The 18498-nt window shown below is 43.0% G+C and overlaps 1 protein-coding gene across 5 annotated transcripts in view; it reads right to left on the bottom strand.

Annotated features, from left to right (window-relative positions):
* The window catches only part of SLC4A5 (solute carrier family 4 member 5), a 74561-nt gene extending 56956 nt beyond the window's left edge, over positions 1–17605 (bottom strand). For 4 of the 5 annotated variants that reach the window (XM_060251037.1, XM_060251038.1, XM_060251039.1 and 1 more), the window contains exons 1-3: positions 17515–17605; positions 14044–14238; positions 842–971 (exon numbers count right to left, since the gene is read on the bottom strand). In XM_060251037.1, the coding sequence (XP_060107020.1) occupies positions 842–971; positions 14044–14238; positions 17515–17593 (404 nt within the window). In that variant the 5' untranslated portion in view covers positions 17594–17605. Of the gene's footprint in view, positions 1–841; positions 972–11065; positions 11311–14043; positions 14239–17514 lie in introns of those variants that run through there. The other variant, XM_060251041.1, reaches the window with a different exon arrangement.
* Positions 17606–18498: the final 893 nt, after the last annotated feature.

Raw genomic sequence — 18498 nt, 5'->3', positions numbered from 1 at the left:
ACATCTAATATAGACAGGATTGCCAGGCAGGGGTTGAGAAATTCTTTGAGACTGTGTGGGGAGGGGGACTAGGGAGGGTGAAGTTTTGAGAGGTAAGGGAGGCTCAGCAGAGGTATGATGCCATTGAGTCCACGTTCCAGAGCTGCCATTTCTTCCAAGAGAACCGGTTTCTATAGCTTGGTGATCCATTGTAATACTGGGAGAACTCCAGGCCCCACCTGGATGCTGGCAAGCCCAAACATACAGCCCTCCAAGCAAGCAGGGGCCCTGATGTGGCCCTCTTGCCTATTCTGCTGCTTTTTAGTGAAACTCAGCCCCTGAGTTTTTAGTAGTTTTACAGTACTATTGGTTCATGGGCTGATGCTCTTAATAACTTTTTAAACAACTTCAGGGCCAAATTAAATGCTCCTGTAGGCCAGATGTGGGCCATAACTTGCACACATCTGGTGTAAACTCTGAGAAGTCAAGGCTCTTTCAAGTTAGTTTGTATCATGTGAAGAAGAAGTAGAAGAGCTGGTTTTTACCTTACTTTTCACTACCCGAAGGAGTCTCAGAGTGGCTTACAATCCCCTTCTCTCTTCCCACAACAGGCACCTTGTGAGGAAGGTGGGCTGAGAGAGTTCTGAGAGAACTGTGACTGGCCCAAGGTCACCCAGCTGGCTGCATGTGGAGGAGTGGGGAATCAAACCCAGTTCTCCAGATTGAAGTCTGCCTCTCTTAACCACTACAACATGCTGGATACAACAGGGCCTTTTCCCATCTTCTGTTTAAGAGTTGTGCTCTTTCAGAGAGGAAATGTGCTCATTATTGAAGAGAACCAGCTATTTAGACTCATCCTTACCTGGAGGACTCTTTCCACTCCATTTCTTCTCCATCATGCTGTAGTGTGTCCATCTCAGTGAACAGCGTGGGAGTGGGAAGGTCATCATCTTCACCCAAGATATAACGGAGTCGCTCAGCAGCAGGAGACACTGGGCCAAAGAGGGAAGGAATGTTAAGAAAAGGCAGCTACTTCTCAGAGCTCCCAATTTTCAATGCAACCCAGTCCAAAAAATATTGTCAATAATGGAACGAAGCTTCAAGCTGATGAAAAGCGAAGGATGTAGAAATGGGGAATAAGATATCTGCTCAAGTTTGATCTTTAGAGATCCTCCACTGACCCAAAGGGCAACTTTCAGTGGTTTTACTTTTAGGGGCACCACTGAAGCCGCATGTTCAGATGTCACAGGGGGTGCTTAGTTTTCATCAGGCAGAACTTGGGAGTGGCAAAAATGTCTTGGACAGCCCATGACCACAGTAAACAGTGCCTTGAAACTCTAAGCAGCTGCACGCTTCCCTTCCTTGTACACCCCTAAGTGCATGTCTGCATTACAAATATAAAAGTAGATTATTGGTCATAGCTCTCCCGCCCTCCTTGTTACTATGGGAGTTGCATTTTGATGAGGAAACATAGGATTTCTAATTAATTGAGATTTCAGCCTCCTCACTAAATTATAGTTCTCGGAGTTCTTCTGTGAAAGTTAAAGTGAATTCCCACTTGTTCGTATTTTTAGTGTACATAGTGCTCTTCGTATTATACCATTCCTTTCTTTTCCTTCTATTCGCCTCACTGACTCTCTCTCTGTAGCCTCCTCTATGCCCTTTAATATTTGTCACTGGGTAGCATACAGGTTTATAGCAAGCTGACAAGCAAGTGAAGTGAACACAAAGAATCAATCATAGATCTGGAGGTGATCAACAGACCATCTACTCCAGACTTCTGCTCTGACAGCAGATTGGACATTCATCCATTTACTACCACTCCATAGATCAGCTTCTGCAATTCAGATAAGAATGTGCCTCAAACAGAGAGTGGATGTCTTGCAGGTCAAATAGCTTGCTGTGATTCACCAAACTGCATAATGTCATACTTACAAATCACATGGGAGAAGCCTCCAAAGCACAATTGCATGGTCAATGGCCAATTTGAGCTATGCAAAAACTCCGTCCAGATCTCAGCCACTAACATGAGAATTAGTCAAATGCTGCGCATGGGTACAGATAATCTACCCAGCCATTCTTCTTCAACAAAGTTTCAAATAACCAAATAATCTGTGACTTCAAAATATAAATTACCCTTGAAACCCGGAAGACACATTGTGATCTCTTAAAATATGTACATTTTTCACTGTTGCACATCTTAGTATCAAAATGTCTGTGATATTTACAATTTCACGATTTTCAGCGAGTAGCAAAGTTTTCCCAGCACCTCAAATGAAAACACTGTTTGCGGGATAAGAAGCTCTGGAGGTAACAACTCATTAAAAAACAATATGCCCATTCAGAGCCCATCAGAGTGAAGTTTACTAGCAATTCATGCCAAACTTCCTCACACAATGAGGGCTTGAAATATAGAACAACTGGCAACAAGGAAGCTGTGTTACCAGTTCAAGAGGTCACTGCCTTAATGTTATTGTTCTGTGGAAATACCTCGGGGGGGATCAGCCTGATGAAATCAGGATGGGCCTCAATTTTATATGCAGTTAGGCTGGCCTTCTCTAAAGTCAGGACATCCTGTCACATAAGGGCCACCATTGGTGCCCTGCATAGCTAATGCCAGTTTCTCTGTTTGCCAGGTGGATCAGCTGGGGGAGGGGCAGTGGAAACTCAAGGACTCTGTGGGTCTGGAAGGCAGAGACTGGAATCAAGGGCTGTACCTACGTATCGAATATTACTGCTGTTTGTGTTATTGCAATCACTGGTTGCTGGATTTTCCTTCTTGGACAGCTACAAATGATCACTAATGATCTAGGCATTATGTTGCCCCTGGGCAAAGCTCCCAGCTCAGATCTGTGCACTAGTAGCACAGATCTGTGAGATAATGCTCCAAGCCCCCTGCACCATCAACCACTGGAAGTGAGCTGGACTCCTGTGGTGTACTCTGCTGCCCCAAATAGTTCCTTGGGTGGCCAAGACCTGTCCTTGCGTTCAGCTCAGCAGCATCTGACTGAGTTTGTTCATTCCCTTAGCCCAAGTGGCTCAAATGCATTCCTTGGAGCCATGTGAAGGAATTGGAAAGAGATGAAGAGGCTGTCTGGCTGCCCATTCACTTGCTAAGAACAAGCTTGCAGGATTTTCTTGTAAATCTCCATGTTCACATGGCTTTTAGATCTTTTGGCTGCCTGGCAGGGCAATGTTATTGCACTGTTTGGGATGTACATTCTTTGAGGTGCTACTGAACTCCTGCTTAAAGTTTGATTGGAATCCTAAACAAATAGTGGGCTCCAAATGCTGTTGTTGGAGGACAGCTGTTTTGGGTGGAAGACAAGTGCACCTCTAACCCACTAGCCTGCTGATTCATATCCCAGGATGAAATGTCTGCCAGTGACTGCAGTTATTTGCAAGGATGCTTGTTGTGGCTCATGTTCTGTTCGTTGTGCCTCCGGTTCTTCACTGTTCATTGGCTTGTGCATAAGCAAAAGCAGTGATCTCAAAATGAATGGAGGGGTTGTCTACTCTGACTTCTGGCCCCTTAGTGGAGCTTTCTGATTCATGGGAAGCTTCAAGGCGATCTTGCAATGGAGCAAGGGGGCAGTTTTTTGTTGGTCCAGAGGTAGAGCCCTGCACAAAACACATTAACTAAAACATACAGCCCTTCCCAACAGTAAAGTGGGGGTTGCCTCTTGCTTTTCTGACAACTGGCTTTCAAAAACACCTGCAAACAAATGGCTGTTATTTCTAGACAAATGGCAAACCTAAGAAGAGGAGTTTTGTCTTTATTCTCTCTCTGAAACAACGCTGCTGCTGAGGGTGGATCACAAGAGCAGAACCATCTCTTCTAGGATAGTTTGTTCATTGGATTTGGGGGGAGGGGGACCCGATTAAATGCTGGGCATGGGCTAGTTTCCAACACAGCCCTTTTAAGTGAAAAAAGAGATTAAGTAATCCAAGATTGGTCTCAATGCCTACAGACTATTTTAATGAAAGTTGGCTTTGGCTCCATTTTAGCATGTTAGCAACTAATCTATTTATAGAAATGTCTTTGTTTGGAACCCTGTTAGAACTGGAGGCCAAAAGGGAGGGCCACCTGAAACTCGAATGTGCTGGTTTCCTGCCACATACAACATAGCAGCCCCAGAAAGAATAGGATGTTCGCTGCATTATAGTTTATCCTGATTTCCTGACTAAGAGCATTAAAGTCACACCATCAGGCCTGTGGTGATGTCGTCAAGTATTTACTGGACTTCAAAGGCTTGGCAAATGTATTTCTGACTTAAAGATTCTATCACAGGAGTACCCAATTTGGGACAAATGGGATTTAGAGCTGAAATGATTTTTAACACCCCCTCCTCTTCGAAGAAAAACAAAGCGGGAGGCTTATAGCATCTAATGAAGTAGTAACAGCATTTCTGACTTTTGTTCCATTGGCAGCATACCAGTGTGCTGGCAGGATCACGGAACTAGTTTGGTACCCATGTTACAGGATTATTAAAAGGCTCACACTGGGTTGTTGTTCAAAGTGCAAGGGGCTCCGACCAGTGCAAAAGAAGCAGATCAAGATCTCTTACAACATTGTGGAGGGTTTGGAGGTAAAACATTTGGACCATGAGTGAGCCAAGGGACACACTTCAGCATTCTCTGTGACATGGCAAGGGATTCCAGGACAAACCTCTTGGCTTGGGTTCTGCTTTACTGGCAGCATAGCTCAAATTCTATCAGTCTGATGGTACTTATGGAAACCTTAGTCAACATGGGTTTTCTTCCACAGAATATGCATCTAGTAGCATACAGGGTAGGGTGCCCCATGCCCTAGGCAAAGTTGCTCCGCACACCCCCTCCATTGTGCTGAGCCCTGCCAGCCCTCCCCTCTGCCTGCCTACCTACACCACGTCCCCTTCCACTACCTCCCTCCTTTCTTGTATTATTTGCAGCACTGCAATGCGGTGCCACGCTCCAATCCCCATCCCCCCCGGTGCACTGAGAGGAGAATGCCAGCCTCCCCTGACTCGGGCATATGATCCAAGTTGGGTACCATGAAATGACATTACATATGGTTCTTATTGACGACATAGAATGGAGTCCCGAGACCCAACCTGGGTACTTTGTAATGTGTGAAATCAAAATAACAAAGTCTTGTAGCACCTTAAAGACTAATAGATTAATTTGGGCATATCTCCCAGTAAACCTAACAGTCTTCAAGGTGCCACAAGAATCTTTCTCAGTTCTTCAAATACAGTGCTTGCTGCTCATGGTTTTTGCAATTTCCTAGTGTTAAAAGTAATTGCATCATTCTTTTTTTTTTTTTAAACTGCTGATGGTTTAAAATAAAAATTTATCAGAAGGTTCATAACTGATTAATCCAATCAACTAATCAATATTATAATATCTTGTCCCTTTAATAGACACTTAATAGGATGTCATTTACTAAGTAATGTTAGAATCATAGAGTTGGAAGGGACCTCCAGGGTCATCTAGTCCAACCTCCTACACAATGCAGGAAACTCCCCCTAAATTCACAGGATCTTCATTGCTGTCAGATGGCCATCTAGCCTCCAAGGAAGGAGAGCCACCACCTCCCGAGGAAGCCTGTTCCACTGAGGAATTGCTTACCTCCCTGTTTCTACTAAACAGAGAGGATATATTTCTCCAGGCCTGTTAGCAATGCTGTTAATGAAACCTGGATAAATAAATAGGTTTCCACTGAACATCAAAGCTAGAAATAGATGCTGCCAAGCAGGCCTGTTTTAGAGAGAGTATTTCAGAAACAAACAGAAATATACAAAACTGCCTTGTTATGGATTCAGACCACTACTTGCCAAAGACCTTCACTGCTGGTCAGTAGTCCGAACTTAGGTCGACAGATCAGTGGTCTGACTCTATACACGTTTGTTTTATATATCTATACACTATTGGCCACCTTTGGCCATGATCTGTGGATAACTAAAGCTGTGTATTGGGGCCACGTTGAGGCTCAATGGATGTGTCTGCACACTTGGGGCACTCCCCAGGTATGCAGAAAAACCTTAAAAACCTGGATTAGGGTTGCCAGGTCTGTGTTGGAAAATATCTGGAGACTTTGGGGGTGGATCCAGGAGAGGTGGGGTTTGGGGAGGGGCCTTCGCATAGAGTCAGTGCTTCAAAGCAGTCATTTTCTCCAGAGGAACTGATCTCTGCCAGCTGGAGATCAGTTGTAAAAGTGGGAGCTCTCCAGGCCCCACCTGGAGGCTGGCAACTGTAAGTCCTGGATTTGGCACAATGTCCTGTGGATGGTCCCAAAGATTAAGGAGATTCCTGGGGCAGGGATTCTTTGTACATTCTCAGGGGATTCACACAGGCAGCTCCTTTCCTCTGTCATCCCTGCTTTAGCAGTTTGGTTGCACTAGATGGTGGCTGAGGTGGCTTCTGGGCCAAACTCAAACTGTCCATCACCAGCTGGGGGAGGAACGGTGGCTCAGTGGAAGAGTATCTGCTTAGGAAGCAGAAGGTCCCAGGTTCAATCCCTGGCATCTCCAAAAAAGGCTCCAGGCAAATAGGTGTGAAAAACCTCTGCTTGAGACCCTGGAGAGCCGCTGCCAGTCTGAGAAGACAATACTGACTTTGATGGACCAGGGGTCTGATTCAGTATAAGGCAGCTTCATATGTTCATATGTTCAACATGTTGCAAGTGACTAGCTGAGTCCCCATCCAAGTGGAAGGCACGTCATTTTATCAGCCGCAAATAAAACATACACAATATTGTTGTTTGGGACCCAGTAATGCTATGTGCATCACTTAGTTTGGACTGATTGTAACCACTACGGAGAAACCCATAGATAATTTGTTTTCCATGCATGATGAAGTAAAAATCAGCCTAAATCTTACAGATTCAGGTCACTGCACAGTTTTGGTTTCGGTAATTCTGCAAGCTAAATTTAAAAGTCCTCCTGGCCAGAATAATCATTCAGCTGCTATTTCACACTAAATAACATTTTTCATATTGTACAAATACCACTAAGGATGCATAACAATATGGTTATGTCACCTCTTTGACAATAACCTTTGGACAACTGATTTTTTTGGTCAAATTATCTTTTCTTCCCATAAACTAAATAGATTCTCCTATATAAAATGAGTTGGTTGGAACCAAATGTCTCCAGCAGGTTTGCAATGAAATGTCTGGTTTGAAGTAAAGGTAAGATGAGGGATCACAATGATTAAGTTTTTAATTATCTTTCAGTTAAATACCAAAGCCAGCCCCCCTCTTTCCTATCAGCTCCAGAAGTTTACCTTGTTAACCAGCATGTTCCTTGACTGGCTGTTAATATTTCAGCTGCTGCATGTTTGCAAAAAGAAAGAAAATAGCCGGCCATCGAAGAAAACAAAAAACAAAGGGGGACATTTAAATAGAAAAGAAGGGTTTTTCTTTCCCTTTCTTTCCCCCAGCTTAAAGCCTAAGCCGATCTGTCTACGCGCAGCCCATAATCTTGGCCCACGCAGCTTTGCTGGGATCCTTGAGGCACGGTCCTTTCTCTAGCCCCAGGAAGCTTCATCATTCAATACTGTGCGAATGGATGATCTTAGGGTCATTTTACAGGTCTTTCCTCTCAGTCAGGCCTGTTTGTATTGTGTCTCTGACTGGGATCACCCAGGCAAAACAAAGAGTCATTTGCTAAAGCAACACTGATAGGGCTTCATTGAACAGTGGAGGTCAAGAAACAACCCTAGGGAATTCTTAGTATGTGTTCACCTAAGGGACATTTCACTCTCTGTGGTCAAACAAGCACGGCTGCTAAAGCCTGGCTGTGTTTTCCAGATATAAAATGCACTGGGGGGTGGGGGGTGGGAGGGGAGATTGCTTACATTCCGTTACTAAGGCTGTTTCAATATGGTAATGATGCCCTGCTAAGCATTAATTGCTTCAAAATGTTCTTATTAAACTTTTGTCCTGCACTTCATCTAAGGAGCTCATGGCAGTATGCATTAGTGTCTCTTCCTGCATTTCACCCTCCCAACAACAACCCTGTGAAGTAGGTTAGGTGGAGAGAAAGTGACTGGCTCAAGGTCAACCAGCTAACTTTGTGGCAGAGTGGGGATCTAACCCTGGGTTTCCTAGTCCAGTAGTGGAATCATTACATCCTCATGCCTATCTTTTCCCATCTTTGTGCCACTAAAGAGCTTCCTTTACAAGTCAATAGTAATTATATTACTATAGTGCTATGATGATATGGCAATATAGCAACTGTCAATATTTTTTAAATCTTGTAAAAAGCTTTCTGGTATCAGTCACAAGGGGATACCAAGGAAAACGGAAAATATTCTGTTGCCTCTGCAAAATGCCTCTGCTGGTAGTGGTGGAAAGAGAGAAATGGTGGGCCTATGGTGATATTGAAGGAGAAAGGCACTGATGTGGGTGGGGAGGTCTAAAAATCCACATCCTTCCACCACATGGTGGACAAACCCATTTTAACTATGAGATCATATCAGAGAGTTTGAGAAAGATCATAGTAAGGCAGGAAAAAATCCAGAGGAGAGAGGAAAAGTTGAGTGAAATGTCCTTGAGGCAGCCAGTGTTCAAGGACCTGGAAGTTCTGATGAACTGTTCAGTTTTTTGATTTCCCTGGCTGCACTATTGGAGTCTCTCCCAGGCTATAAGGTATATTCGGAAAGAAAAGGAAAGGTCCCCTGTGCAAGCACCAGTCGTTTTCAACTCTGGGGTGATGCTGCTTTCAGAACGTTTTCACGGCAGACCTTTTTAAGGGGTGGTTTGCCATTCCCTTCCCCAGTCATTACACTTTCCCCCAGCAAGCTGGGTACTCATTTTACTGACCTTGGAAGAATGGAAGGCTGAGTCAATCTTGAGCCGGCTACCTGAACCAGCTTCCGCTGGAATCGAACTCAGGTCGTGAGCAGAGGGCTCCGACTGCAGTACTGCAGCTTTACCACTGCGCCACGGAGCTCTTTTATTTTTTATTATTACAAGTATATTAAGAAAGCAACAAATCAAGCCTTTTGATGCTTAGAAAGAAAGAAAAAAGCCATACTGCTAGTGTATCACCACACTGACTATTAAAGGCACGGATGACTTCTAAAATCCTCTGAGAAGCAACCAGGGCTGACCAGGCTTTGCTTCCAAGATCTAATGAGACTGGGCTAGTCTGATATACAATCAGAGCATTTTAGGAACTAATTACAATTACCTTGGGATAGTTTTTCTACTGGCAGGAATGATCCATTCACCAAGGCAATGTAAGTGTTCATGGGCAGAACTTAGATGAGTGATCTTTGACATCTTGGCAATGAGGGAAATTGCTGGGGCTAAGATCCAAGAGCTACAAGGCCTGATGTTATTATTGTGTAAATGGAGAAGTCTGGCAATTAAAACAGTAACTCCAGGGGAACTTGAAAGAGCAAAGTATTCCTAGGGGACAATTCAGCCAAAAATGTTGCCATCCTCTGACAAAAACATTCTCCCCGATTATCACAGCAAGATTTTTTTAAAATATTCCCAGAAAGATTTTATGTATCTTTCTCTAGCAGCTTTGTTTGCTGAAAGGAAATACCAGCCTCCAGGTGGGATCCAGGGATCCCCTAGAATTACAGCTCATCTCCAGACAAAAAGATCAGTTCCCTTCCCTCTTGGAAAAAATGGATGCTTTGGAGGATGGACTCTATGCCACTGTACCCCTGTATGCCACTGCGGTTCCTGTCCTCCCCAGGCTCCATCATGGTGACTCATCTTGATCTATCTTGCAAACAAAAATTATCCCCTTCCCCTCAAAAGACTGATTCCATATAATACCTTTTATGAGGATCAATCAGTTTTGTTTGATTTGGACCAATGCAACCACCTTTGCCATCTTTCCACATGGCTCCTGTCTGACTTCCATGTTTCACACCTCAGCTATCAGGATATACTCTTTCAGTCCCTTGTCTTAACTTGCTTCCCCCCTAAATTCATGTATTTATACATTCACTGCCTTTTCTGTCTGTTTTATTTGATGAATGAAGAAGGTTTCAATTTCCACCTCTCCCAAAAAAGCAACAGTGCATCAGTTAGCCCTTTGAGGTGTCACTGAAACCTCTCTCTTTTAATATTTACATGCACATATTTATAGGTAAAAGAAGAAGGGGATGGCAAAGGATGATGCAACAAACATAAATTTGAGCAAATTTAGGAGGATGGTGGAAGATAGAAGGGCCTGGCATGATGTGGTCCATGGGGTCGCAAAGACTCAACTGTGCAACTGAACAACAAATTTACATACCATACAATCTTTGCATTATTTTGTATTGGGAACAGGAGATACAAAGCTCCTTTAAAAAGGTTGTGTTTGGTAGACTGATTAGTACTTTTCAGTACGTCCCAGAGAACAACATCTCTAGGTGATGAAATTTCACACGATTTTGCTTTCTACCTCCTGCTTTAGCTCAGCGATTGGAACTTCTCAGCTGAAATCAACAAGACATCCTATGGGAAAAGAAATCTGCCCATCTTTTTCTACCACTTGCCTTTAAATATCAACACTCAAAGTGTTCTAGAAGTACATCCTTTCATTCATAAATAAGATTTTTTTTAACCTTCTGTCCTTAACTTCCAGTCCAATGAATGCTATAATGCTCTTTTAATTGATTAATATCTGGAGCTTCCAAAATGTCATTTCCCTACAAATTTTAAGTCTATCATCCCATCTCATTTTTCTGAGCACCCAGAAACTGAGATGGAGGAAGTGAGCAATGGTGTCCTAGTTTGAGCTGGACTGTCCCCATCCCCTCTCTATGAGAAGAACCTTGTAGCACTTTAGAGGCTAACCCCAATTTATTCCAGCATAAATTTTCAAGGACAAGCATCTATTTCTTGAGGCAACAAATGGATCTTCCCTATGCATTCATTTTACAATGTGGCATAACAAATGAATAGAAAGCAGGGTCATGAACTGCAGAAAGTACAGTTGAAACGATAGCCCTTCAGTACTCTCTGACAGTCATTTTCAGAGGCAAATCAGATTCCGCAGCATGCTGTTAAGTAGCTCCTTTTGCAAAAACTTTGCCCAGAGCACAGAAATCTTCAAATCCCAACAGCCTTGAAATATGTGGAATGGTTTCTTACCTGGAAATGTTTGGAGTCTCTCCCCCATTTTCTTTTGGAAGGTTCACAGCAACACACAACCAAAGCCAAAACCAACCAAAGCAATGGCAGCAACAAACCTAAGACCCACTGACTTATTTTGTCCACTCTGCCTTGTTAAAACTCTACAGCTTAATGAGCAGATTATAGGGCATATGAATCGCTTGGCTTTGCCGTCCACTCTCATGACGTGAAGTTACCAAATCAACAAGAGTGAGAGGTGGGCCCATTGGTGACTCTCCCTGTGTGTGAAGGAGAGATTGTGCGTGCAAGAGAAATAGAGGTAGGGAGACAGAGAAAGAGAAGGAGGGGGAGAATAGAGAGCGGCAGTGACGATGGAAACCAGAGAAGTTTTAAAAAAGTATATGTAACCTCTTTCTTAGTCAGAATGCCAAAAGAAATCCCATAGAGCAGAAAATGCTGTTGAAGGGCCTTTGACAACACCATGCAGATCAGACAAATTAACATTAAAAAAAATTCCTTCAGATGCACCTCTGGATTTAGGGAATTTTAAAAAGTGTTGAGTTCAAATTTTCTCAGAGTCCCCGGCCAGCTTTGAAAAATAGTTATTCATGTCTATGGTCCATTTAGGAAGGAATAGGGTCTTTAGTGAATTTTCCAGGTTGGTTTTTAAGCAGGCTAGGAATGACTTGCTGTGGCATGGAGTCTGTCTTTTAACTTGTTGAAGAATGTCATCTTCAGTATTTGTCAGATAGCAATATTTGCTTCACACATGTGAGAAATGAGATCCTTGGAACATGGCTTGGACATTATCAAATGTGGCAGTGGGTGAGTAAGGGAGAGTGATTCACACTTCCTACTTGCTTTGATAACATCCAGTGTGGGACTTTCACATTCGTTTTTGGATGTTACAAATTTAAAAAGAGCAAATGCTTGCTGCATTATATCCAATACAGGGTGATGGGATTTAAGGCTATGCCAAAAGTGGAGAGCTGACCTTCAAAGGATTTTGGCAACATTTGCAGGGCTTGAAAATGGCAAAAGAAACAAAAGTGTTCACCCTGAAGCAGTGCCCTAAATAGGCTTCTTTGTTGTTACATTCCTGATTGGCTAGCAGTACCCCTTGTGACCAGCCTGCACTGCCCTCACTCTCAATTGGCTTTGTTTCCTTTCAATGATTTTAGCAGGGAGCTGAAACTGTTTGGCTGTGTTACTGTGTCACATGCTTGATTCTCCTATGAAAGGAGATGTGACACCAAAGTTGCAGTGTATCAGACAGACAGCATAGTCTAGTATTAGACTATGACCTGGCACAGACTGGTTCAAATCCCCAATTAGCAAGGAAGCTCACTGTCTCTTAACCTAACCCATAGGGTTGCTGTTGTGAGAAGAGAATGGAGGAGTGGAAAACAATGGTATAAGCCACTGTGGATCTGCACTGGGGAGAAAAGTAGGGTATAAATATCTAACTAAAATAGATATAAATAAACAAATAAATATCAGGGGAAAATGGCAACCCAGTTGATGTGGAAAAGGTAAATATTCTCAGCCATTAATGGCAGGTTTGGGAAAATTTTTCATGGGCTTGAAAGCTGTACTTTTACAGAGAAAATGGCAATGGATGAAAATTTAGCACTGCCCTAATAAGATTTACTCCTGTACTTTCGCCTGTGAATGCTACCATTATGTCCTATGGAAAAGATAGAAATGTTACATTTTAATACCCATTTGCAGTCGAGCAAAACTGAACTTCCATCCTCCCTCAGCTGGGCCCTAGAAGAACTGTCACAGGACAGAGAGTGTAGGTGCAATGTATCTCTTTGCAGAGAACAAACACACTGCCCACCCCCCTTCTGAAGGTACCTGTAATATAGATCCTCTGTTGGGCCCCATCCATCAAAAAACAGGCATTGTGCTAACATGATTTGTTAGAACGCAAGCTAAGGTTTGTACTGAGAGCAACAGGAAAAGCAGACAAGTATATTTGGTATGCAAAATGCTAAGCTTTGCTAAGGAGCTTAATGTCCAGGCTGCAGGAAATAGATTGCAGTGAACCATTCTCCATTGGCCAAGAACAGGGTTGGCCCAGTCACTTCTTCAATGCCAACCTTTGAACTCTATTAAAATGGCACACCAGATGCTGTTTTTCCCATCTTGCTCTCCCCCTACACCCCAAAGTATTTTCCCTCCCAAAATCTGTCTTTGTCTTCAAGATTTCAAGAAGGGTTCTGTCTGTCTTAAAGAGCCCCGTGGCGCAGAGTGTTAAAGCTGCAGTACTGCAGTCCTAAGCTCTGCTCACAACCTGAGTTCGATCCCCGGTGGAAGCTGGGTTTTCAGGTAGCCAGTTCAAGGTTGACTCAGCCTTCCATCCTTCCGAGGTTGGTAAAATGCTGGAGGGAAAGTGTAGCTGACTGGGGAAGGCAATGGCAAACCACCCCGTAAAAAGTCTTCCATGAAAATGTTGTGAAAGCAATGTCACCCCAGAGTCGGAAACGACTGGTGCATGCACAGGGGACCTTTCCTTTCCTTTTCCTCTGTCTGTCTTGGCAGGAAGAAAATGCTGTCTGGATATGGGGTGTGTTTAACCACAGGGTTATCTGGATTGCAAAGGGTGATCTATGAAAAACTGGTCTGTGGGTGGTCTTGCCTTATAGTGGGCAGCTGGGTTTGACGATTTTTTGGGTCCATTTCAATGTATCTGGAGAAGTGTATGTGCACACAGAAGTTTATTGCTTGTTGGGTCTTAAAGGTGCCACTGACTGGACTCAAATTTTGTTCTGCTGCTTCAGACCAACATAGCTACCCGCTTGAATCTAATATTTTCTGCATTGAAGTAGCAAGCCTCACCTTTCCAAGAGAAGTGCATGAGTCCCATCTATATTGAGACTGTAAGACTCATAGAGGCAGGAACACCTTTTGTTTTCATTGCTTTGTAAAACATTGGGTATACACTTGGTGTTACAACAAGAACCCTACCCTTTCTTTCCTTTCTTACTCACTGGTCCTGCTGGCGCTGCCATTTCCATTCTCATAGCTCATCCTCCCTCCTCCTTCATCGGTATCTGATCGGTCCTGCCTCTCATAGTGGCTTTCAGTGTCACCATTTCTTTCTCGACTGGATGAGGACCTCCTCCGGCGTCTTTTTCTCCTGTAGCTGCGTGGTGCTGGCACCCCAATGTAGATGGAATGGTAGTCTGCTAGGAGAAGAAAATGTACAACACAAAGAAGGCAAGGGGAGACATTGCAAGCATTAAAAAATCATAGTTTGGGGTCCTTCTGCTCCCAGGGTTCCCACCAGATGTGGTATGCAACCTTGATTGTAAGTCATACTTATTTCAGTGGAATGTACCATGAAGTGTTTCATGATCGTTATGGAATTCACCACAGTCATGTAGGAAGCCACTACACAAAAATGAAGATCCAAGCATGGGACAGGTTGTGGATTGACTTCCTTATCCCATTCCTTGGCTCTGCTTTGGGCTGGGCATGCCAATACTTTGATGAAAGACAACAATGCTAGACAAGAAAGTCTCCAGGAGACAAGGGAGAATGCCTTGTGAGCTTACTGATGTACTGAGTGGTCTCAGAATCTTTTTATGAAAGATATTGGGGGATGCCACTCCAATGGTGCAATGGTAGAGCACATGCTTTGCCTGCAGACGGTCTGAGGTTCAATCCTATGAATGCCCCACTACAAGAATCTAAAATAGCAGGAAGGACTTCCCTCTGCCTGAGATCTTATAAAGCAGCTACCAGTCACAGCAGACAATAGCACTATGTAGCCGAACACCTGCAGATTTTGCACAGCAAAAGTTTCCTACTTCTCCCTCCTGCTGCAGTCCACTAAGCCCCCTGAAATGTTATTCCTGGGGAGGAGGGTCAGCAGCAAAGTAGGAGGAAGGAATCAGTGGAAATCACTATCCCCTTTTCCACAAATAAAAACACTGTTCAATCACAGAAGTTGCATGGATGGATATATGCCACCAAACTAGAGGAATCAACAGGCTCAGTTAAATTAAATAATTAAAACAAATAAAATGTGGTCATTCCAGAACCATTCTCTGTCGTATTTCCATGGCCTGTTGGAGAAATCTAGCCACCATTAAAGTTACCTCAGTGCAAGTGTCATTTAAAAGTTTGTGGACTTTGCCTGAATCAGCACAGCCCAACATATCTGCTAAGATATCTTTCAAGTATATACAATGAATATCATCGTAAAGAGGACAGTTCAGTAATACATGGGAAATAATTTCAATACACTTGGAATTACAAAGACAGTGTCTATTAGAGTACTCAATCCTGTTAAATCTACCAAATAGGATAGCAGATGGTAATGCATTACATCTCGTTAACGAGAACGCACGCTGTTGCTGTGGAGCTTGCAGAGAGGAGAAATACGATGCTAATTTCCCTACTGAGAGAGGAAGTTCGAAATTCAGCGGAGAGCAGGACTTGTTGGCCTGGCTATATAACGTTTGCATTTCAATACCTAGAATTCTGAGCTTAAGTTTCAAAAAAAGCTTCTTTTAAGGATAGCATAACAAGTGAATCTAAATCAATGCCCATAGATTTTATTTTCCTCTCAATAAATACTAGCCAACTTGACAAATTAGATTCTGAGAGCAGTTGATATAAAAGGCTCTCTGAGTCGGAGTGGAAATGTAGCCGTAGCCAGTATTTAAGTGACATTAGCCATGCTTGTGTTTCCACAAGATTTGTCCCTGTTTCTAAACACAAAACTGCATATGGTACGCACTTTGGGAATCCCAGAATTTTCCATAGGAATTTTGATTGGACACCTTCAATGTTATTATCCAAGGCTGTGATCCACACTGGGACCCCATATAGAAGCTGTGGTATCACTTTAGCCTTAAAGATTTTTAGCACGCCTGGGATAAACTGATTGTCTCTGCTGTAAAAGAAGCGCTGGATAGCGGCAACGCTAACATCGACTGACTTAATTATACAGTTACGATGATTAGTCCAAAGTGTGTTATATTGAAAATGAATTCCTAGGTATTTGTAGTATTTTACTTGTTCTATCTCTTTGCCGCCTATTGACCATTTAGTTGGTTTCCAAGATTTGGAAAAAACAACAATTTTAGATTTATCATAGTTCAATAGGAGCTTATTGTTGTTAAGGAAGGTGATACAGCGAACAATCAAACGCTTTAATCCAATTCTGGAACAAGATAGTAAGACTGTATCGTCCGCATATAACAGTAAGGGAACATGTCTGGCACCAAGTTTTGGACTATGATGGTCAGTATCTGACAAAAAGGGAGCAAGATAATTAAGAAAGAGGTTAAACAAAAAGGGGGCCAACACACAACCTTGTTTAACCCCCTTTCTTAACGGGATTTTTGACATAAGATTGCCTGATAAAGAGCATTTGACTTGACAAAAGTTGAAAGTATATAATTTTTTAATGAGCATAAGGAGTCTTTTATCAATACTTGTTTGTTCCAGTTTATCCCACAACAGGTCTCTGTCAATTGAATCAAATGCTCCCTTTAAGTCTAAAAACGCTACATACAAAGTATGTAGGCAAAGTATTACAATGATCGAGAGTAGTTTTGCCTTTACAAAAACCCAGCTGTTCCGGACCAAGAATTTTTTCTCATGTCAGCCATTGTTCAAGTTTCCTCAGCAGATATTTAGAATATAATTTACCAATGGTGGATAGGAGACTAATCAGCCTGTAATTATTTGGAATAGCGGGATCTCCTTTTTTATAAATTGGAACCTCTATTGAATTAAGCCAGGCTTTAGGAATTATGCCAGTTCTGTCAATACTAGTAAAGAGAGATGCGAGCGGAGTAGCCCACCAATCTGGATCTAACTTTAGGATTTCAGAGGGAATAACATCTGGTCCTGCTGCTTTACTGATTTCAATTGCAAAATTAGATCTTTAACTTCATCAGAAGTCACAGAGGGCCACTCCGGAAGGTCTACCTGAGAAAGTTCAAAAGGTCTAGAAGTGTATAGTTTACTTTGGGAGAACATAGAGAAGAAATATTGGTACCAGACATTGGGGGAAATGACATAGAAGGGGCATCAACTCTATGGGCACCTGATACAATAGACCAGAACTTTTTAGAGTTCTTTAAGATTATGGCCTGGTATAGCTCCTCCCATTGAAGTTTAGCATAATCATTCTTTTTGCTTAGACAGGCTCAGTTGATAAAAGGAAGCTTCTTGGGAGAACAAAAGCCTTTGAGCCACCCAGCTGACACCATGATCTAAAATATCATGGATTTCCTCACAAGGGAGTGAAGACTAGCATCAAACCTTTCTCTCTAGCAGATTATGTCCTGAGATTTTCACACAGGGAACAATTTTCTTGTACAAATGTATTTTGCCCATGAAACTAAGGGCTGTATTACATCCAAAGGCACATACACTTTGACTCTTTTTGTGTGTGTAATAGCCTTTGCTACTGGCCCTGCCAATGGAAGCAGCATCCTTACCTTCTTCATCATCGTATCTCATTCTGGAGGTGCTGAGGCCTCTCTCGCTCATGCCGTCATCCTCATCCATCATTGCCATGTCGGGAGTGCTAAGAGATGGCAAAGAAGCGACCCTGTTGAAGCGCTCTGTCAGGTTTTCAAAGGTCTTTTTCAGCCATGAAAATAGAGGCAATGTAGCCCAATGATTACAGTGATTAATCTTGAGCTGGTGGATTTTTTGTTTTGATTCCACGTGCCCAACAGGATATGGAAGTGGCTCCCTCTGCATAAAACTCCCACATTCCTCTGCATTTGCCTCCTCCCAGCATATACAGATGTCTGTGCCGCTTTCCTCACCCTGAGGATGGGATCCCTTGGTCAGGAATTGACTGCCCTGTTTGTCTTTTAAGAACCCTTCACTTAAGATAGAAACAGAGTTTGGGGGAGAACTGGTTAAACTCTTTCTGGTCCTCCCCATGTACCCAAGCCTATTCCCTACCCCTTAGCCCTGTGGAGCAAAGGGAGTTGTGGTCTAATCTAGAGGAAACTTTAATGGAAGAGGAGAGCTTACATTGATCTATTATGGGGATTCTTACTATCCTATACCAAGCTTTCTTCTGGATTTCATTATGGATTTCAGAGAGCTCCAGTACATATGTCACTGCTCCTCCAGGTTCGCAAACCACCAGGTGGGGCCTGGAGATCTCCCAGAATTACAACTGATCTCCAGTCTACAGACATACGTTCTCCTGGAGAAAATAGCTGCTTTGGAGAGTGGACTCAGTGGCATTATTCTCTGTTGAGGTCCTTTCCCTCCACAAACTCTGCCCTCCCTAGGCCTAACTCTGAAATCTCAAGGATTTTCCCAACTCCAGGTTGGCAACCCAGCAATAAAACTTATCTTAGCTTATCTCTCTTCAACCAAGGAAGAGACTGCAACAAGCAGTTGTAAGCTTGTTTTTTGGGAGATTCAGATGTATGCACAGCAATGTCAAATGCTAAAAG

The sequence above is a fragment of the Heteronotia binoei genome, chromosome 12 (genome assembly GCF_032191835.1).
Source record: "Heteronotia binoei isolate CCM8104 ecotype False Entrance Well chromosome 12, APGP_CSIRO_Hbin_v1, whole genome shotgun sequence".
NCBI classification, from domain to species: domain Eukaryota; kingdom Metazoa; phylum Chordata; class Lepidosauria; order Squamata; family Gekkonidae; genus Heteronotia; species Heteronotia binoei.
This window is presented reverse-complemented; position numbering and strand designations above follow the sequence as displayed.